Source organism: Melozone crissalis, unplaced genomic scaffold, assembly GCF_028551555.1.
Source record: "Melozone crissalis strain CALT ecotype California unplaced genomic scaffold, PUWL_Pcris_2 ptg000038l_1, whole genome shotgun sequence".
NCBI classification, from domain to species: domain Eukaryota; kingdom Metazoa; phylum Chordata; class Aves; order Passeriformes; family Passerellidae; genus Melozone; species Melozone crissalis.
The window spans coordinates 4,064,216-4,086,434 of NW_026535816.1; the positions used below are offsets into that span (position 1 = coordinate 4,064,216).

Sequence of the window (22,219 nt, forward strand, 5' to 3'; positions counted from 1 at the left end):
TAACAAGGGATTAACCCTTAAAAGCAACAGCCTGTTGCATATTCATACATTCCATAAATGTATGCATAAATGCATACATTCCATTCAAACACAGAATTCTGTCTGGTCAGTGTCAACTTCTTCCTCTTAATCCTAACCGGCATCTCCTGCCCAAGCACGGCAGGAAGAAGTTCATTTCTTCTGCTAATGGAGCAATAAATTCTTTTTCTCTGAAAAATTCAGGTGTTCTGTGGCTGCTAAAAGTATTTTACATAGCATAGTTTCTGTTTTAACCTTATGTTATAACCTAAAACTATATTTAACAAGCTACTGAAGAGAACTAATACAGCATAACTTTCTAACACAACACATATAATATTCATTTTAATATTTGTGAAAAGCCAGTCATAAAATACGCATTTTTCACATTAGCCAATCGAACAGAATCTATCGTGTCACTCTATAAAAACCACGAGGTTCTCTTGAATAAGGCTGCTTTGCTCCTTGTACAATCCTGCCTGTTGCTGTGTTATTCTTGGCACAAGAGTGACCATGAGGTGTGTCCCCTGCTCTGCTTTGCTCGCAGTGCCAGTACTGGAAGAAGGCCAGCGACCCCAACTGTGACAGCGAGAGGTACACGCTCTACATGGAGTGGGCACGCTTCCTGCGCTTCTACAAGGAGCAGCCCTTGGTCCTTATCAGGTGAGATACTGCCTGGGCTGCCTGTGTGCCCCTGCTTTTCACTGCCGTTCGGTGTGCGTTCATCTCTATTGATCCTGCTAGGAATGATGCCTTGAGAAGGCTGATCTAGGACAGAGGCTACACAGAGTTAAAGGAGGTGTTTATTAAAAAGTGTAATACAGTGTGTATTCATCTGTAGCTTCATCCTGCTAGCAGTGATGCCTTGAGAAGGCTGATCTAGGACAGAGGCTACACAGAGTTAAAGGAGGTGTTTATTAAAAAGTGTAACACAGTGTATATTCAACTCTAGCTTGATCCTGCTAGGAATGATGCCTTGAGAAGGCTGATGTACAACAGAGGCTACACAAAGTTAAAGTAGGTGTTTATTAAAAAGTGTAAGACAGTGTATATTCATCTGTAGCTTCATCCTGCTAGGATATATTCATTCAAATGTAAAAAAAGTGTATATTCATTCAACTGTAAAAAAGTAATAAGTGTATATTTATCTGTAGTGTGATCCTGCTAGCAATGATCCTAGGACAGAGGCTACACGAAGTTAAAATAGGTGTTTATTAAAAAGTGTAATACAGTGTGTATTCATCTCTAGCTTGATCCTGCTAGCAGTGATGCCTTGAGAAGGCTGATGTACAACAGAGGCTACCCAGAGTTAAAGTAGGTGTTTATTAAAAAGCCTTAATGGATCCACCTGGGGCAGCACAAGAGTCCAGTCAGGGCTACACCCAAGAGGAACCAAAATGGTCACAAAATGCACGACTGCTCACGAGGTCTCACACTTTTATAAGTTCTGGTCCATTTGCATATTGGAGTTAATTGTCCAATTATAACTTTAGGTTATGAAATCCCATCCTGCTTGTTTACACTCTTCAGTCCATGTTGTTTATGATCTTGGGCCTGAAACTTGTATCATTTGTCCTTTGTCCCAAGCTAGAAAAGGATTGATTATCTCCCTACTCTGTGAAGAGCGCTTACCATTGCTTAATATGAAGCTCAGAGCTACACACTAAAGCAGCACAGAATCTGAAAAATATAAAAGCTAAAGCTTAAAGCATCGGGAAATCTTTACCTCTTTTAAGATTCAATGGATATTAATTGGACACTGTGTCTGAGGAGGACATGACAGAGCTTTCTACTGAGAAGGGGCAAAATGCTTTTTCTCAAATCAAGCTTCTTTCCATCTAGCCAATCCTCCTGAGGTTAGGTATATTACAGATAATTCAGCTGTTGAAGAAACAGATTCATAGAATACCTCAGATTTTTTAATCAGTCTCTGCAAAAAAATGTTAAAGGTTTATTTGAAATGTCAAAATTTCAACACAGACTTGACAAAATACTGATAACATCAGTTTGGAAGCTTGATTCTTAGTTCTAACCCCAAATTTAAACTGACTTAAGATCTCTGATTTTTTGATGTGATACAGCAGAATGTTGCTTTGTTCACAGGTTACAGTTCTGTGTTTGTAACACAAGTGGTTGTATTTCTGTGGATTACCTATTTGTTTTAACCAAATGGTCAGAACTGTTGTGCTGTTTCATTTGTGTAACTCCTTGGGAAAATCAGAAAGTAAATCTTCACCTACACTGTTCTGCAGAAAAGAGAAAAGAGGGATTTTAATGTTAGTTTCTGCCAGGAGGAAAAAAGGGACAAAAGAGGCCATATTTCCTGATCATTCACCTGGTTCTTACACCTTGAGTAACTTCTCATGGCCAGTCTTAGCCCTCATTTTCCACAGTACCTCAAGGCATTTACTCTGCTGTTAAAAGTGAATTTTGCCAAGTATTTCACTTTTATTCTGGCCGGTTTGCTCTACTACACTTTGAAATTTTGCTTTGTGTTCCCATTAATTGCTTTTTTTTTTTTTTTTTTAATTCAGAAAGTACTATGGTGAGAAGATTGGAATCTATTTTGCCTGGCTAGGATTCTACACCGAGATGTTATTCCTTGCAGCAGTTGTTGGCTTAATCTGTTTTCTTTATGGCTTGTTTACAATGGATGAAAATATGAGCAGGTAAGTATAACATTGAAAATCTCTTAGCAAAAGCTAAGTAATGTGAAAATTTTATTCTTGCAAAAAAAAATTATTCTTGTTGTTACTCAGCGCGTAATAAGCTTTTAAAGCTTTAAATCAGACAGATTTGTTCTTCAGCTGTCTTTATTGACTGTGAAGGTGGTGGACCACTAATGCAGAACTTGTGACTATTAGTTAGTAAGACTCAATTTGTAGGGGAAAAGCAATATTTTGTTGGCCATAGCTTTCTGCACTGGAGAAGCTGCAATACATGAAGTCCTGAGGGTACCCCTTAGATCTCTCAAAACTGAGTGTTTATTGTTGCCTCAAGCTTGCCTATTTAATCTGTCTTGCAGAGCAGTCTGGCCTTTTTGTGTAGGGCATCATTTGTACTAAGCCAAAGCATGAGTAAAACAGATCAGCAGTGTTCTCCCACCAAAGAGGGATCCAGTATCTTAGAAGTCACAATTTGGTGGTTTTTTTAAGCAAGCATAGTATTTCTTTTATCAGAAGTCCAAAGATTTGTTGTATTCAGCATTTGGGGCTGGGGAGAGGAAGAGAGGGCTGTCTTCTCATTGCTTACTGTTTTCTGTAAGAAGGTTTCTATAAAATGTTGAGTTTTAACTATAAAAGATGACTAACAAGTTAAAATTCTCACCTGTTCTTTTGAATAATGTAATTTTGAGAGTTGTATTTTAGCCAGGTTAAGAATTCATCTGGGAATACTGTTATACATATTGAGATTTCTCTGGATGCCAAAGGACTATCACAGAATTCTAAATTTTACCCACTGTCATTAAATTGAAGTAGCAAATTTCACTGCAGATATCAAAGCTGAAGTGGTCTCTCTGCTTTTAGAGAAGATGTTTTGATGTCCTTGCTAACCTGATGAGAAATAACATGGTTTATATCTTGCCTGGAAGCAGTGCATGCACAGTACAGCTCCTGATTCATTGCTGATAGGGCCAAAAAGCGCAAATCAAGGAAATTTATTAATTCTACTCCTGTAGCAGCTGCTTCACTCTTGGGTTTCCCTGAGCAGCCCCTGGTTGATACCAGTGACTGTGACAAGATGTGGCATCTTTGCTGTGAAGCTGCAAATGTTGAGCTTTGAACAAATGAAGCTCCTATTTATTTTCTAAATAAATTTCATATAACAGCTTTTAAGATGCTGTGGAAACAGATACTTTACAATGTTTTCCTGCCTAGCAAAGAGATCTGTGACCCTGCAATTGGAGGAGAGATCATCATGTGCCCCCTTTGTGACCGAGACTGTGAGTACTGGAGGCTGAACACCACCTGCGAGTCCTCCCAGGTCTGTGTCTGGTTCTGCAGCCTCTGCTCCTTTTTGTTCATCCTGAAAACTCTCCTGGTACTGACCTGTTCTGGCTCTTCTCTTGCAGTATTCCCATTTGTTTGACAACGTGGCAACTCTTTTTTTTGCCATTTTCATGGGTATATGGGGTGAGTACATTTGATAAGTTTTATGTCAAGCAATAGAAGGAGATCTCGGCCAAGCTGTTGAGGGACACTGGAAGTGGGAAGAAGGGGAATAATGGCTTCACCTTAATATCCTGTCTTAGATGCTGAAATGATGGATGAGTGAAAAAAACTTCAAGTTACAGAGGAATTAAGACTTAAAAAAACCCAGGCAGGCATCTAGGATACCATAAGAATCACATAAGCATAGTGTACTCTGAACTGCTAAAATATGATTCTTTCCTTAGTAACCAGAGGGATCCAACCTTATGCAGCCCAAATAAGAGTTCTCTGTGCTCAGCCCTTCCCATCATCAGTGGGGGTGTTTTGTGCCCTTTCACTGGATGGATTGTGGTCCATCACTGCTGCTGTACTTCTGGGGTGAGGAAATTCATTGGATCTACTCCAGTGAACTTCATGCACTGTAGTATGCTTTGATGACACAGAAACAGGTGGATTTCTGGCCTCTATATGTCACTGTGATATTTTCTGAAAAATCCCATCACCAGGATTTCTTCTCCTGGCAAGATGAGAAGCCTCAACTTCTCCATGGTTTGCTGCTCTGGAATGTGATTTGGAGAATTGTTTACCCAGCATGTGAATTGTTTTTAATTAATGGCCAATCACAGCCATTGAGTCTGTCACAGGCTTTTATTATCATTCTTGTCAAGCCTTCTGATGTGTCCTTTCTCTTTCTTTAATATAGTTTTAGTATAGCATTTAATATGATATGATAAAATACAATACAATAATAAATCAGCCTTCTGAGATCCCTGGAGTCAATTCTCATCTCTCACCTTGTCCTGGGACCCACAACACCACAACATCTATAATCATAGTTTCACACCAATGACACCTCTTCAGACTTTTAGAAACAATGTGTTGAATGCATATTCTTTTCTTCAACTCTGTGAAGGTTTATAAATTCTGGATAGCATAGTTATTGCTTCTTATTTCCTTAAATACAATTCTCTTGTTTCATACTGGTTGTATGAAATGTCATCATTAAATGTTCAGCTTGTATAGATATTCCATTAACTCACAAAGATTCTTGTGTGCTAATAGAAAATGTGTATTTTTTATCAGAGGATCTAATCACTCAGTTCTTTCATACAGAATTATTATTTAAAATCTAAATAAGATTTTTGTTGTGTGGCTGTTTTACTAAACTTTTCTTGGTGTCTAAGAGCTAGCATTTGCATGACCCGGATTAGTCATTCAGGAAGTACCAGCCAAAGAGTTTAGAACTGCAGAAGATAAGGTTTCCTGTGTTTGTCTAAGCCATAAAACTTCCCCAGTTCAGATAAGAACAATCAGATTACAAAATGTTGACATTTTCAAGTAATTTACTAAGGGCTCTTAAGATGTTATATAGTATTATAAATTTTATAGTTGTTTATATATTAAATCAATTCCCTCTAATGTCTTAAAAAATTCTTAGGCCAGCCCAGCTCTTGATTGCATAAAAATCATCAGACATTCACTGTCTTTAAAATGACTATGTGTCCTGGTTTAGGGCAAATTTGGGTGAAAACCTCCAAAGGGGTCAGTCTAGAAAGCAAATTCAAGTGGCCTCTCCCCCACCAGTTCAGGAGACATAAATCTCCTTTGAGAAAAGTGGAAAAAAAGCATTTAACAAACAAAGTATTCACAGGCATGGAAAAATGAAGGATATTAAACAATGTAAGCTCTCATTGTTCTGAAGGGTGGCAAATTCAGCCAGTCCTTGTCAGGGGCTGTGGCTCAGCTCTCTCTGTCTCTGCCCAGTCCCTCCTGTGCTGGAAATGCTGCATCCCGGCCCCAGTGGGCCACAGCCATGAGCTCCAGGTGTTATTCTGGGTTTTCGGTCCAGAGCAGCTCCAAGGGAAAGAAAAGCCACAGTCTGGGGAGCTTTTCTGCCTCAGCCAGCTAAAAAACCAACTAAAAGCCAAGGAGAGCCTTCTCCTGCTCCCTGTCCGTGCTGCAGACAGCACAGTCTGTGAGACAGAGAGAGCTGAAGCTCTTTGCTCTGGTTTTTGAATACAGCCCTGAAAAAATTCCACCCCTTTTCCTTCTCCCCCCTTTGCTCTCGGATCTAGCTTTAAAGGCACAAAACTTATTTCTGGGCTGTTGTATTTGCTGAGTACCCATGGCAGGAAGGAATGATGAACCTGACTCCATGTTCTCAGAAGGCTAATTTATTATTTTATGATACTATATTATTAAAGAATACTATGCTAAACTATACTAAAGAATACAAAAAAGATACTTACAGAAGGCTAAAAAGATAATAATGAAAACCCGTGACTCTTTCCAGAATCCGGACACAGCTTGGCCCTGATTGGCCAAAGAGCCAAAACAGCTCACAGGAAACCAATGAAACAATCTCCAAACACATTCCAAAGGAGCAAAACACACAAGAAGCAAATCAGATCTTTATTTTAATTTTAATTATTATGTTTTCCTTTTTCTCTGAGGCTTCTCAGCTTCCCAGGAGGAAAATCCTGGGCGAAGGGATTTTTCAGAGAATGGGGGAACAATTCAGTATCATAAAGTCACCCTGGAACACCATGATATCAAATAAGCATCAAAAAACAACAGAAGTGTTTGACCATATTACTTTAAAGCTGTAATATTGTAATATTTATGTGTTACAGGTTTATACACAGTAATTAGTTGAATTATTAGGTTATTTTCTTAATTCCATGTTGCTTTTTACATACACAGAGTAGTTGATTGAACATGGTCACCATAACCATGGAAATACCCACATCTTGTCTTGGCATCTTCCTTGTCATCCAATTCTGGAATTCAATCAGCTGATAAATCCCTGGATCCATATTGGGGTCTTATCTGTGAACTATAGTTGGTAGTCAGTAAAAATGAGTGAGTCACACTGTAATGATAAACCACAGAGAAGAAGCAGTGCAGATGTTTAACTTGGTTCATGAACTTGTTCACTTCTTCCTTGACTCTCTTCTAACATTTGCAAATTGCAGTTACACTTTTCTTGGAGTTCTGGAAGAGGAGGCAAGCAAGACTGAAATATGAATGGGATTTGGTTGATTTTGAAGAGGAACAGCAACAGCTCCAGCTGAGGCCTGAGTACGAGGCAAAATGTACCCAAAAGAAGAAAAATCCTGTAACTCAGGTATGAACATGCTGTGTTGACGTGTGTGCAAATCCAGTTGTTGCTGAAAGTTTTGTAAAATGGAAATTGATACATTAAATCAGGAAAATAAGGGCAAAGTTAATAGCTTTTATGTCTTTTTACTGCATCTTTCACAATTCAGGGTAGCAGCCTCTGAAACTTTCATGCCTTTAAAACCATTCATTCTTTTATCCCCATAGAACATATGAAGAAGCAGTCACTGTGATCTAAAGTGATAATAAGTTGGTGTAGCTGTGGTTTAGCTTCTGATACTCAACCACTTTGTTTGGGGAACACCAGAGGGATGAAAGTGGCCAAAGTCCTTTCTCTTGAATGTAATTGAGATACAGTTAGTGACCCTACTAACTCTGTTAAACACTCTATATAATTATTAGGTGTTAATTGTTTTCATTTAAATTTGTTTTAGGTAGGAGTTATTTAACAAATTTCATTATCAGCTGGTTGTATTCCAGCACAATATCTACCACACCCATTTGATGTATTTTTAAGTCATCTTTTCCCTTTCACAGAATTTCATATAAATAGCTTATTGTCACTTGTCCTAAGTACACTTAGATAACACAGTCTTCAGAAAAAAATAGAAGCTTAGCCAGACTGTGGAGGAAGAGTCTGTTCTAAAACAATAACCTTGTCTTTCAGGGCTTGTTTCTTTAATCATTAGGAAATACATATACTGATCTTATTTCTCATGAGAGAGAGTTTTTCCCCCTCCACATACACGGCATTAATTCTGCTGCTGTAACTGGTGCTATGTACGTTGCACAGAGCTCTTTGATAACAGTGCACTGTGTTTAATGCTCTCCTGAAGCATTACTCTCTGCCTGTTCAGGAAAACAGGTTCAGGTAAATCAACTTTCATTAGTTAGCTCTACTAATTGCAAACACATGCCAGTTCTGTATTATTTGCTGGTTTACATCCCTGTGTATGCTCAGGCTCAAACGTCTCCCACCCTCCTGTGGTAGTTTGAGTACCTCATCATTGGGAAGAATGAATGAATCTGACTCCAGATTCTTAGAAAGCTAATTTATGAAATGTTTTTAGAAAGTTAATGTAATTATTTAGTTAGTTAATTTTATGATACTGTGTTACATAAAAGAATGTTATACTAAACTATACTAAAGAATAGAGGGAGAAGATTGTTCTCTCTCTAAATTGGTCCAAATCCCTTAGGTGAGAAGGGGTTTTGTGAACTTGATTTAGGAAGTAGGAATGGACTGTAATACACTTCTCTTATCTCAGTGTGAGATGCTGCTCTCCTCTGTACTTTCTAATATGCATTAACAATTGCCATAAAAATTCAATGATTGTACAAGCCTTTGTATTATGACATTTCAATTTACTGTCTCAGTGGTTTTTCAGAGGCTTTTTTTGCAGCAGGGTTTATCAGTGATCCTTATCAGTACCCAATTAAGTTTGGCCTAACCTGTACAGGAAATAGTAATTTCCTTCTGTTAGAGCATGTCCCATAGTGAACACATGAAAAGCCAGTGCTTTCAAATAAGTTAATTCTGCAGGAACCAATAAAATTATGTGAATACAGGACAGTGACTTTGTGTTCTACAGCTGGTTTTGCTTCACTCAGAAAATTATTTCATCATTATTCATGATTCAAAGTTTCAAGTGCACTGAAACCAAAATTGCTGATCTTAAGGCTGTCATTTAGATACTTGTTCATGGTGCTGAAGTGTCTAACTAGATCGTAGCTAAAATCTGGATTTGCTGATCACAATAGAATTGTAATCTACATAAATAATGAAGCATTTGATTCAAGCTTAGTCTGTGTCATTGCACATTACTGCCTGTATTACATTTGGGATTGCAGTTTCTGTAGTACTCAATGCCACTTTGCTCAAGAGGAGTCTAAGCATTCCACAGTGCCTTGTCTCACAGATTTATTAAATCCAGGTTATTTTTCACTATATCTTCTTCCACTGGCATTAGTTCTCAAAGAGAAGATTCTTTCATAGAACATGTACTCTGATGTTTTAGGAACTAGAATTGGTTGCACAAGCTGTGTGAGCTTTGAAAATTGTTCCTGTGTTGTCTGGGGATGCTGGCATCACCCAGTTGCCTGGTGCTGCAGCAGAGCTTGGCAGCTACATTCATAGCCATAACTTCTACTGAAAAAAAAAAATGAAATTGAAGGAGTGGAGAAAAGCACTGTCTGACTGGTACATCCAAATGACAAGTTTGAAGGGATCTCAGCATGAAGAATTTATAAAACTGGAGTCCCTTTGTGGACTCAGAGCTGTTTGCTAACCTAGCATTACAGTAATTGTTGTGGCCTGCTTATCTCAGGAAGTTGATCTTTTTCCTTTAGCTACTGATTATTTTGCCAAAGTTTAACCATGGTACTACTTGTACTACCAGGTCCTGACTGTCTTGTAGCAGTTTGATGGCTGCTTCTGTCCTGATCCTTTTGCCCTGCCCCACCCGCGCCACCCCCACACACTCAGAGTTGTGCTCTGTCTGCCATTGGAGAGGGGCAGGGTTCTGGATGGTTTCCCTCGGATGTGAGCACTTCTCACACAGCTGGTGAGAGCTCTGTGTGCTGCTTGATGTTAGAGTGAGATGTGGGAATAACATGGGCTGTGCTGTACTTGACTGTTTCAGGAGATGGAGCCTTATCTGCCTTTGACTAGCCAGGCTGTGCGATTCTGCATCTCAGGAGCCACAGTGCTGTTCTGGGTGAGCACCCTTTTTTGAGTCATCATTTTGGCGTGTATCAGAGATTCTGTTCATTACTAATCATCACATTAACACAAATTGGTTTTAATCATCATGATAACACATGCTTTTATTACTGTTCTGCAGATTGCATGCTGTCATTTGAAGTGCACTTCAATTCTGATATTTTTTTTTTAAAAAAGGGCACTGGAAATCTGTCATTAATTGTCAGGACCCAGGACATTGCTCTGGGTGTCCTGGAGGACTGGAGACCCTGGCAGGGGCTCGGAGACCTTGGCACAGAGTCACAGACACCTGTGCCTTTGGTTTTAGCCCATGGAAACAATTACCAACCTTGTGTGAGGAGTTACAGGCCGCAAGGGTTTGAGCAGAATGATAGTGAATTTGTCACAGGGTGAAAAAGTAGAATTTTGGGGATTTAGAATGGGGGTTCAAGAGGCAAGATGGAGCAATCTGGGTGTGTCCTGTCCTTCTTCTTATTCTTGTCCTCCATCTTCTGTGATGGTGACACTTCTGGATTGGTTTAGAGTACAGACAGACTGTCTGACATAGGTGATGGGTATTGGAAAATTATTGTAAATAAAGCACAGGTAGTTCTTAGTATAAAAAGCCAGCACCACCCCAAGGGCAGGGACTGTGCCACTGACTGACCTGCTGGACAGATCTCAGCAGGTTAGAGAAAGAATGTAAAAGATAAGAAAATAAACAGCCTTGGAAAGCAAAGCTGCGGAATCTTGACTTCCTCTTTGATTGTGGGGCTGGGAAAAAAAGAGTTTCTAATGCCTTGGAGATCATCTTAACCACAGAAACCCGAGAATTAATTAGTAATTTGATTGGACATTTTAGCATGGGGATAACTTTCTGTGTGATTTATTCAATGTTAACAGACGCACCAAAAAATTGTGGTAAGGCAAACAAAAGAATTCACAATGATGAATACAGAGTGAGTTTCAGAGAGGGCATGTCACAGACATCTTTTCATTAAAATCCTTTCGTTAGGATTTTTCCTGCTGAAGCTGAGAAGTTTCAGCAACAAATGTAATCAATGGTTATCTGCTGCTGTGGAATGCAACAGGTGGATCTGTGATTGGTCTCCTGTGGATGTTTGGATTTACTGACACTCACGGCAGAGCTGTTCTTGCTTTCTACTGGGACACAGACCTTTGTTACTGAATTCCTTTTCTATTCTTAGCTTAGCTAACTTCTGAGAACTTTTCCTTCTATTCCTTTTAGTATAGTCATAATGTAATACATATTATAAAATAATAAATCAAGCCTTCTGAACATGAGGTCAGCATTCTCGTCTGTCTTCATCCTGCAACCCTTGCAAGCCCTGTGACAAGGGCAGTTTAATCTAACTTGTCCTTTCCATCTCCCGCCCATACTTCTCTGCGCTCTCAGGTACTGGTATTAAATTGTCGGCTTTTCTTATGTTAACAAAATAATTCTGTTGGTTTTAATGTACATCACGTAACTAAGTATTTTTGCCTGCGTACTTTGCATTTCAGTGCTGCTGAACTCATACCCACAAAGAATAAAATTCAAAAAATATAAAGTGTGATGGTTTACATCTAGTTTTTAAAGCTGCATGCACATAGCTGTAGTGAACGGCTATCCTAGGCTGCAGGTGTGTTTCAGGTGTGCCCTTTGTGCAGGTGTCCCTGATCATAGCCAGCATGATCGCGGTGATTGTGTACCGCCTGGCGGTGTACGCCGCCTTCGCCAGCCTCATGGAGAACACCCAGACCCTGCAGCCCATCAGCGGCGTGCTCACCCCGCAGCTGGCCACCTCTGTCACCGCCTCCTGCCTCAACTTCGTCATCATCATGATCCTCAATTTCTTCTACGAGAGAATCGCCATCTGGATCACTGATATGGGTAAGCAGGAGGTCTGGATGAAGGCAGAGCTTGGAAGGAATCATTGAAAATTCACAGCATCAAGGTGTTCCATGCTATAGCTCAGGAATATCCATGGCTATACTGAACATTTTCCCTGCATTTCAGTAGCTCTCATCACCTAGTTTCTCCTCATATAGTCCTTGTTTATATTAGAGCTAGTTCACAGAGACAATCACAGACCTGAACATAGCTCAGCATCATCTTGAATCGCCAAAGCAAGATCAGACTGGCTTGAGCTAGCAGTATTTCAATTAGAAATCCTGAAAATATATTTGAAAAAATAAATCACAGCTATCTTCACAAGGAAAAAAAAAAAGACTAAATAATGAGACTAAATATGAGGCTAAATGAGACTAAGACTAAATAATTACTCTTAGTCACTGCCTCCTGCCTCAGTTTTGTCATCATCATGATCCTCAGCTTCTTCTGTGAGAGAATAGCCATCTGGATTACTGATATGGGTAAGCAGGGGGAATTGAAGGCAAAGCTTGGAAGGAATCATTGAAAATTCACAGCATCAAGGTGTTCCATGCTCTTGTTCTCAGCTCAGGCACAATGGGAGCTCTATAGTTCAGGAATATCCATGGCTATACTGAACATTTTCCCTGCATTTCAGTAGGTCTCATAACCTAGTTTCTCCTCAAATAGTGCTTGTTTATATTAGAGCTAGTTTACAATCACAGACCTGAACATAGCTCAACGTCATCTTGAATCACCAAAGCAAGATCAGACTGGCTTGAGCTAGCAGTATTTCAATTAGAAATCCTGCAAATGTATTTGAAAAAATAAATCACAGCTATCTTTACAAGAAAAAAAGACTAAATAATGAGACTAAATATGAGACTAAATGAGACTAAGACTAAATAATGACTCTTAGTCTGGGGGAAAGGATGGGATAGTACATTTTCCATGTTGTTTCCTTTAGCTCTGGCTGTACAGATTTGGACTTACAAAGATGGAAGGCAGAGGCTGAGCAGGATGAGAAGCTGTGCCCAACATGTGTTATTGTGGCAGTAGCTATTGATAGCAGTACCCCCACTGCAGAGCTGGAGGCCCAGAAGGAGTGCCTGCTTTTGGAGTGTGTTTTGGGTTTGATTTCTGCTTGCATGCTGGAAACACCATTCCTGAGAGCCCTTCTTAGACATTTATTTTTTAAAAATTATTTCATTTTATTGGTTCTTAATGATTTAGAGGTAAAAGTCCCTGAAGGTGTTTAATAGAAAGAAATAATTGCAGTTTGGGGAGGGGAGCTGAAAATATTAGGTGCTTGCAGTTTGTGCACTTGTCATAAAAACAGTTGGTTGATCTTTTTTTTGTGAGATCTTGCAAGTCAAGTCAAGAGTTGAAAGGTGCTCCTTGCAGAGTCTTAAAGGGATGTTGCATTTGGTTTATTTTCATTTACCATGGACCATCTCTGTGATCTGTATTGCTTATCTCTCTTGGCCAAATCAGACCAAACTGAAACAGAGCCAGTATTAACTAAAATTGCTCCTAACAAACACAGAAACAAACACAAAATCATAATTTTTTTAATCTTTCTTTCTTGAGGAGCAAGAATTGTAAGCGTGAAGGCTCAGCAGTGTTATTTTGCTGATTTTCAAATGTGGATGAATAGTTTCTCAAGTGGCAGCACCAATTGGTCTGTGGGTTACAGTTCAGTGGTGTGGGTTGGACTGCTGCCCCCCTCAGTGGCCTGGGCTGTCAGAAGAGTCTGCCCACACTTTGTTCACTCCTTGAAATGCTGAGGCCAGATCTGGTGTTCAGACAAGCAGGTATAACCTGCCTCTGGTGCTCTGAACGTTGTGTGCCTCACATCAATATTTTAACAGCTCACTGAAAATAAAAATATTTTAGGGAGCTGCAGGCTGGGCAGGCTGCCTGACCTGAGAGCTGCCTCCTCTGTGCTGCACTCTGATGTCAGGTTCCCAGTAAATACCTCATGTTCTTCTGGCATGCAAACTTACACCAAGCTGGGAAACAGTTTACTCAGTTAAATGAAACAACTTTACAATAAGGCAGATGACTTCAACACATCTGCCATGTCCTCACCAATTGAGAAGAACTTGAATGTTTGTGGTGTATTTTCTTATGCTACTTCCCAACTTGAATTGGTTATATGTTATCATTTAACGGGACATTTGGCAATAATATGTTTAGGGCTTCCTGCTGCCTTCAAAAATATAAATGTGATAGAGAATGAGCAGCAAAACCCTAAGCAAAGGTTTGGTGGTTTACAGTAGCTCCAAGATGTCCCTGTTCTTCTGCCCTGTATGAGCCTTATTTTTCAGAGGCACATGGACCATGCAGCTTCTGCTGATTTTAATGATATGCACATACAGTAGGTTGGGGAAAAATATTGTAACATACTTCTCTACCACAAAGAATAAAATAATTGTGTGTTGCCAACAGTGAAATCTTCATACTACAGGAGATCTTTCTAGTTACTGTTTGAGATTCATCTCAGATCTCCTAAAATAGTGTAATATTTGGGGATGGACAAGTGCTAATGGGCAGGACAAAGAAGGGGAAATTGAATTTTATGGGGGTTTTAAATATGAATTTCCTTTGCCTGCCTGCATCAAACACTGCATTGTAAAGTGAGGGTAGGGTGTCTGAAAGCAGGAACTCCATCTGCTGAAGTGTTTGTAGTTGTTCTTTTCCTCTTTTTTTTTCTTTTAAGATCACTGTGCATGACGAATGTTTGTGAATCTGTATCCTTTTAAACGGAATAAAGGAACATAAAATTATTGTTTTCTGGTTTCACAGAGATCCCCAGAACTCACATGGAGTATGAGAACAGGCTCACTATGAAGATGTTTTTGTTCCAGTTTGTCAACTACTATTCATCCTGCTTCTATGTGGCCTTCTTCAAAGGGAAGTTTGTTGGTTACCCAGGTGGCTACACATACATGTTTAGTCGCTGGAGAAATGAGGAGGTAAGGTTTTCTTCATTGAGGTGAATTGTTCCCTTCAGTCTGCACAGTTGTGAATTTCCAGCTGCAGGCTTGGTCTGAACTGAGCTGCATCTCAGCTGGCTATCCTAAAGCTGATGCTTCCTCAGCTGAGTGCAAAAGATTCACCTTGCTGTGTTTTGGTGTGTGTTTTGTCTCACGCTTGAAACACTTAAAGCCCTTCCTGAGAGTCCACATGGAAATTAAGTATTGTCCTTACAAGTTTTAAGATCTCCCTTCTTGCATTTATACAGTACTAAAATATAGTTTATCTGGGTGATAATACCCATTATCCATGTCCATTGACCCTCAGTTTGTCTCCTTCAGTGTGATCCTGCAGGCTGCCTGATAGAGCTGACGACACAGCTCACCATAGTCATGGCTGGCAAACAGATCTGGGGAAACATCCAGGAGGCCATTGTTCCGTAAGTTCTCTCTGGCACTGGTTACTATTATCCTTTGAAAGTATCCTTTGAAAGTAAGGAGGCTGAGGTTTTATACTCAGATACAAGAGTTAGCAGTTCTCACTGGTTTTACCTCTCCTCGGCAGGTAAGAAGGGCTTAACTTCTATTTTTAGAGTCATAGTCTAATGTTTTGGTTGAAACTATACTTGCATATGAGGATACTGGAGATTAGTTCAGGTTTGAGGATTAGAAGCATTATGGGAATTATTTGGAAGGCTGTGAGAAGGTGTTCTCATGTGGAGATGTGGAATCTGACACTGAGGCGCCCATCTCACAGCCTTCAGCTGCACCAAGGGAAATACAGGTTGGATATCAGGAAAAAGTATTGTACAGAAAGGGTGATAAAGCTCTGGAATGGCTGCCCAGGGAGGTGGTGCAGTCCCCATCCCTGGGTGTGTTAACAAAGCCTGGATGTGGCACTGGGGGCCAGGGTGCAGCTGAGGGGTTGGGGCTGGGTTGGACTCAATGATCTTTAAGGTCTCTTCCAACCCGGTGATTCTGTGATTCTGACTTCACAGAATATTCTGAGTTGGAAAGGACCCACAAGGATCAGGTCCAGCTCTTAAATGAATGGCTTGTACAGGGACTAAACCCACAAGCTTGGTGTTGCTAGCACTGTGCTCTAACCAAGCAAGCCAATCTGATCTGCTCTCGTTGTTAACATTTTTCTGCACATACAGCTGGATTTGTAACTGGTGGGGCCGTCGGAAAGCCAGAAATAATCCTGAGAATTTATACAGTCGCTGGGAGCAGGACCATGATCTGCAGACATTTGGAGCCTTAGGCCTGTTCTATGAATATTTAGAAATGGGTAAGTTTACAATTACACATTTGGAATTGAGGACAGGACACCTTGTACCAACACTTCCAAAAGAACATTTTCTCAATTAATTGTTGTGGGTTGATGCCACCACTTCCATCTGCATAGCAGGACAATTAACTGCTGGGAATCATTAAATAGGTCAGCCCAATTTAAAAAAAAAAAAAAGCTGTCTTTGCATCTTGAACTGCTGGGTATTTCACAGAAACACTGCAAAGACTTTTTGTTTTCCTCATTTGAATGGAGGACATTATTCTCAGTGCAGCCAGCTGCCTCTGTGTCTGTTCTTTTCTCATTCCAAAGCATATTCTTAGCTGATGTCAGTGGAAATTTTGAGTATGGGATGAGTGCCAAATGTGCTGTAAGGATGGGTACTGCAGGCATGAGATCTATGAACTGGCTAGAGGAGAATCCCTTCAGCTTTAGTCTTGCACTGCTCAGTGCTTCCCTTCGGTCTGTTGGACCAGCAGAGGGAGTGTGGGCAAGGGAATGTGGCTTTGCAAAGGTAACCTGAGCATGTCAGCTTCTAACAGCAGCGTGCAGCACTGAGAAACTGACACCTAAACTGAAGCCAAGCTAAATCTAAAGGATACCTTAAAGAAGTTAATATTTGGATACATTTTGTTGGGAAATGAACCTTTGTATTGTTTTATTTCTGCAGAAATAGTTTGAAGTGTTCTAGAGATGCTGAGCATTAGTATCACTTTGGTTGATGCAGGGCTGTGGTCTTGTGAAACCAATACACTCAGAATACACTGTTGCCAGCCATGTCCTTGCTCTTCCAGAATCAGAACTATGCTGCAGCACTGTCCAAGGGCTGCTAAGCCAGCAGGAATTTTGTTGCTTATCTGAGGTGAAGAACTTACTGAAATCATGGAAGAGTGAATGACTGGTGTATGGGAATTTTTTTTATATACTGCCTAAACCAGGAAAAAATGTTCTATTTCCATTATTTGAAATAAAATGGCAGTATTGGCTGTGTACTGAGGATTATCACATTCTGTACTGAGATACTTCATTTTGGTAACAACAGGATCATTTGTATATTCTATTCACAGTTCTTAAACTAATGTTAACATTCCCCAATGGAAGTGTTGCATATAGAATTGTTATGAATGTTTTGATTAAATCAGTAGCAATAGGTGGAGATAAGGTTGTGAGGTGCGTAGTTGATAAGTAAATTAACAGCACGATGGTACAAACTGCAAGAGAACAAAACTGACCTGATAACAGTTGAGAAATTTGATGGATGAATACATCCCCATTCCCCTACAGTTACACACCATTCACATGAGAACTGCAGCACCCTGAAAGGATTGATATTCCACTGCTGGCAGCATCATTTCACAGGATCCAAATGCTCCTTTCTGTGGGTGCTGCTGAATGGCACCTGAAGGGACTGGAGATGTCTTGGCACTGGGGCTGATTGTCACTTGGCTCAGACCAGGGCTGAAGATGATTTGTGCAGCCTGGCAGGGGTTTGCCATTTGGCTGCCCTGTCACTCTGAGGATACTTCTGGAAGGGCAGATTTTGTCACATTGTTTTGCTCTCTTGCAGTCATTCAGTTTGGATTCATTACTCTCTTTGTGGCGTCCTTTCCCCTGGCTCCCCTTCTTGCTCTGATGAACAATATCCTGGAGATTCGTGTAGACTCCTGGAAGCTGACCACTCAGTACAGAAGGCCTGTGGCTGCCAAAGCACATAGCATAGGAGTGTGGCAGGAAATCCTCAATGGCATGGCCATCCTGTCTGTTGTCACCAATGTAAGTTTGTTAATACTCATTTACTTACTTAGGTATGTGATGTGTTGGCTGGGAAATCTCAAGCTGGAGAGCCAAAACCACTGGGCTGTGCTGCATCTACACTGATTCTTCATGTACTCAAAATGCGAAGAATTAAAAACCAGCTGATGCTTTTTCTCCTTCGTCAACACTGTATCACGTTAACCTTTTACTGTGTTAAAGATAACCTTTTATCTTGTTAAAGATACCATCAAACCATTTCAGTGGTCTGACCTGTCCATTTGCTGGCAGTGTGCAGCTCCCCATCCACATTTTTTTGGCCATAACCTTTCATTCAGTTGTCTGTGTTTTCCAGCCTTTTGGAATGGCATGGCCAGTATGAGGCTTGGTCTGATGAAGCACACTGATTGCCCGGAGGGGACAGGAAAGGTGGATGAATCCTGTGGTTCAGATGCATTTTTGTCCTTGTTGCTGAGGCCTGTTCGGTGGGAGTTCTGCTCTGCTTCTGGCTGCCCCTGTGGGACCAGTGGCTCCAAGTATTTGTTATAAACTGGTAACTAAATGCTGTGCCAGTATTTCAATATAAACATGCTGTAAAGCAGCCTGCTGGGCACAAGAGGTGCCTCTTTTTAGTGTGTCTCGGGCAACAAACCCACTTGCAGGTCCTGCCATAGCAGCACAGTACCTCAGCACCTGGAGTATCTCAGACTTCCAGGAAAAATGTGCTGAGGCTGCAATCAGCATCTTTTACCAAGGTGAAATACCCCAGTAATGCTCCTCATCCTTTCTTAAGAGATTCTGGGTAATGCCAGAGTCACAGAGCCACAACACCTTTATAAATCTGCTCCCAAAATTTGTGTGCCACTTCCCTTATTTCTTTTTCCAATTTCTTTTCAGGCTTTCATTGTTGCATTCACGTCAGATATGATTCCTCGTTTGGTTTACTACTATGCTTATTTTGAAAACGAACACTCACCAATGTCTGGATACATAAACAACAGCTTGTCAGTGTTTCTAATCTCAGATTTTCCTCAGGGAAAGGAACCTAAAGAGAATCCAGAAAACTTTGTCATATGCAGGTTGGTGTCACTTTGTATAGAATACAGCATAAAAAATCAATTAAGATCTAAGTTTACCATTAGAAAATAAATTATGTCATTCTCATCCTTCTAAAGTGTGAGAGGTAATATTTAGACTATTGATAAGGTAATGGTTGAGGTGGTAAGAGATCAAGCCAGTAACAAAAACAATCACCTCATAAAAAATCACCACTAAAAGTCTCATTGCTAACTTGCATTTTGCTTTTTCTTCATTGGATTTTTTGTTTACTTAATTACACTATTGATTTTTGAGTGAGGAAGGAAATTTATGTCCCTGAAGTTGCAAACTTCAGCCTATGTGTTCAAAGATTTTTAGGCTGAATAAATGGACAAGAAAGCAGAATAAAGGAGGTGTTTAGATCCCAAAGCTGAAAATGAGATATGGTATTTAAAATCAATCCTTATTTTGCCGGATTGGACCAAAAATCAGACCTATCCTGCTTTCATTTAAAAAATGCTAGCATTGGAGATTCTAGAATAATTGCAAAAGAACTTTGGAAATGGTAAAATAAAAGTATTGATTGGATGAAAAAACCTCAAAGCAAACAAAAAATCCCCCAAACCAACCACCCCAGCACTTTTGGGAACAGCTACATTTGTTAGCTGGTGTAGAACATGCACTGTGTCCTTTCATGAAGCCCTGCATCTCTCCAGGCCATAATCTGCTCATATGTGTCACATTTGTTCAGTGTCCATTACCCTGTGATCCATCCCATCACCCTGCCCTGTATTATTTGAGCATTGCTGAAAAACAAGTAACCTGTGGGCCAAAATTCACATCACACATCCTCATCCCTGCTCTGGCGCTGTGAGGGTGTTCAAGCAAACACAAGAGAGAAACAAATCGAGAGGCAACCTTTTTCTGCAAGAGGAAACAGACCATTTGAAACAAGAAAAGGTTCCTTAAGTGACAGCTGTACTTGCTTGTAAGTGTCACTGAGCTTGTAATGTGTCCCAGGCTGAATGTGACGTTTCACCTTTGCATGTCTGTCATTCCTGCAGGTACAGAGACTATCGATATCCTCCCGACCATGAGAAGAAGTACATGCACACTATGCAGTTCTGGCACATTCTTGCTGCAAAACTGGCCTTTATCATTATTATGGAGGTATTTTCTCTACAAAATTTCCTTCTGATATTGGTACTTTGTGATTTGTCTGGATAGTTGCTGATGTTACAGAAAATAGAATTGCTGGGAGTATAAAACAATTTGTTCCCTAGATAATATCAAGTACTCATGGCCTAAAAGATTACTGTTACTGAGCCTTTTAACTTCAGTGAGCTGACCTCAGAGTAGGAAAAGTGAAAATGGCTGAGGAGACTGCAAGTGTTGATCAAAATAATCAGAAAAATAAAAAAGGTCTTTATGTCAGTGTAAGAGATTAAAGCTTCCAGGTCTAGCACTTCCACTCTTGCTCTCATTAAGGAGCTGTTTATGAAATGATTGTTCAAAATCCAGACAGCATTTTGCAGGGATGTATATTGGTTAAAAACAGCTAAATTAATGGTTTGGATAACTGGCACATCAGTGTTAAGCCACTGCTTTGCAAGTTATGAAGGGAAAAGGAAGTAAGTAGTTCAAGTGCTAATCTCAGCACTTTTCCTGCTGTGTTTCATCAGCTCTCAATAGCTGAGTGTTATCAGCACAGCTGTGTGAACTTTCTAACAAACCACACAGAGGAGTTAAACAGTGATGGTTGAGATTCAGGCCCTGACACTTTCCTCTTGGGTTTGCTAAGTCATTAATGCTTTGGAATTAAAATTTCTGCATAAGAAGATGGATTTTAATCTTTGTGCACCTCTTAGATATACATTAATTTGGTGTGTATTGCTCCAGACAGCCAAATGAACTGTATTTTATTGTGAACAAGAAGTGACCTTTTTGGTGTCAGATTAAACAAGAGGTGCTTCTTTTGGTAACGAGTGGGTTTTTTTGTTTCTTTTTTTTTAGCATGTTGTATTCATCGTCAAATTCTTTGTAGCATGGATGATCCCTGATGTTCCTGCAGATGTGAAAGCCAAAATAAAACGTGAGAAGTATTTAACACAAAAAATCCTACACGAGTATGAACTTGAAAAACTGAAGGAGAGACTGTGCCAAGGTGACACACGAGCCACAGAGAAAGAGTTCATCGCCACGGAAGGGAGGATGGAGCTGTCCAGAGCAATGTAACCCAAACCCAGCTGCTTTGGGACTTAGCTTGTTCTTGCTTTCTTTATCTGTGGTTTGCTCAGTATGCATCATGTTGAAAGCTGTAGGAGAGTTCAGCTCTTCTCTTTCAGTCCAAAGATTTTCGAGTTTTCTTTAAAAGCTTTACTGAGCTTTCAAAGTTTAGGAAATCTACTGAACTGTGTCATTTCAGCACTGGTTTTTATTTACTCATGACTCTGAATAGTAAATGTAATCCTGTAATCCTAGAATTTGGACTCCTGGTACAGGGACTGTTAACCTCAAAGGGCTCACAGGACATGTTAAAGTCATTTACCACCAAGCCCCTCTCCCTGTTGCTAATTGCAGCATTCCAGGCTGTGTCCCAGCTGGCTGAAAAGGACACCACAGAGGAGCACTGCTGTGGAAAATGCTGAAAATTATTATTTTTATTATGTGGTAATTTAAATAGAACACTCCTGATACAAGGATTAAGGTTTGGGGCTTTTTTTTATATTCACTATGTCTTACGAAGCATTGGTTTGAACTTCTATACGTTTTATAGAAGGAATTGATTTTTAAAGATATATTGGCTTAATTCCACTTGGAATTATTTATAGGCACAAAATTCAGTTAATACAATAGTGAAGGGAATTAAAAAATAGTGAAGGGAAAAAAAGCCATAATTTATTTTCCTAAAGATACAATTTATGGAAGAGTTTACTCTCTAAATGCAGATATTGTGGAATCACCTAATTGCAGTGGGTTTTGAAAATATGTGTATGATTTGGAGAATAACAGTTATTTAATTTCTCATTCTCAAAAACTCTCATTGGAAGATTATGTTTGACTTTTTTCTTTTTTTTTTTGGCCGAAGCTGCTTGTTTATTTATTTTTGTTTGGATTCCCAGTGAATGCCATCAAAGGGCTAAAGGTGTGTGTCTGTCCTCAATGCACACTGTGGGGTGTGCCTGCACTCCATGGCCATGGGCTGGGAGCTGGACCACCATAGCAGCTGGTTTAGCTGAATGGTTTGGTCTTGGATTTTTATCCAAAAGATTTTAAGCATGCCAAATAATGTATGTT

The 22,219-nt window shown here is 40.0% G+C and overlaps 1 protein-coding gene across 4 annotated transcripts in view; it reads left to right on the forward strand.

Annotated features, from left to right (window-relative positions):
• ANO5 (anoctamin 5) overlaps nt 1-22,219 on the forward strand; it is a 57,509-nt gene extending 35,290 nt beyond the window's left edge. For all 4 annotated transcript variants that reach the window (XM_054283670.1, XM_054283671.1, XM_054283672.1 and 1 more), the window contains 14 exons: nt 566-681; nt 2,553-2,687; nt 3,897-4,002; nt 4,091-4,151; nt 7,145-7,296; nt 9,932-10,006; nt 11,662-11,884; nt 14,672-14,841; nt 15,184-15,281; nt 16,002-16,132; nt 17,700-17,905; nt 18,782-18,963; nt 19,987-20,092; nt 20,936-22,219. In XM_054283670.1, coding sequence (XP_054139645.1) covers nt 566-681; nt 2,553-2,687; nt 3,897-4,002; nt 4,091-4,151; nt 7,145-7,296; nt 9,932-10,006; nt 11,662-11,884; nt 14,672-14,841; nt 15,184-15,281; nt 16,002-16,132; nt 17,700-17,905; nt 18,782-18,963; nt 19,987-20,092; nt 20,936-21,157 — 1,983 coding nt within the window. In that variant the 3' untranslated portion in view covers nt 21,158-22,219. The remainder of the gene's footprint in view (nt 1-565; nt 682-2,552; nt 2,688-3,896; nt 4,003-4,090; nt 4,152-7,144; nt 7,297-9,931; nt 10,007-11,661; nt 11,885-14,671; nt 14,842-15,183; nt 15,282-16,001; nt 16,133-17,699; nt 17,906-18,781; nt 18,964-19,986; nt 20,093-20,935) is intronic.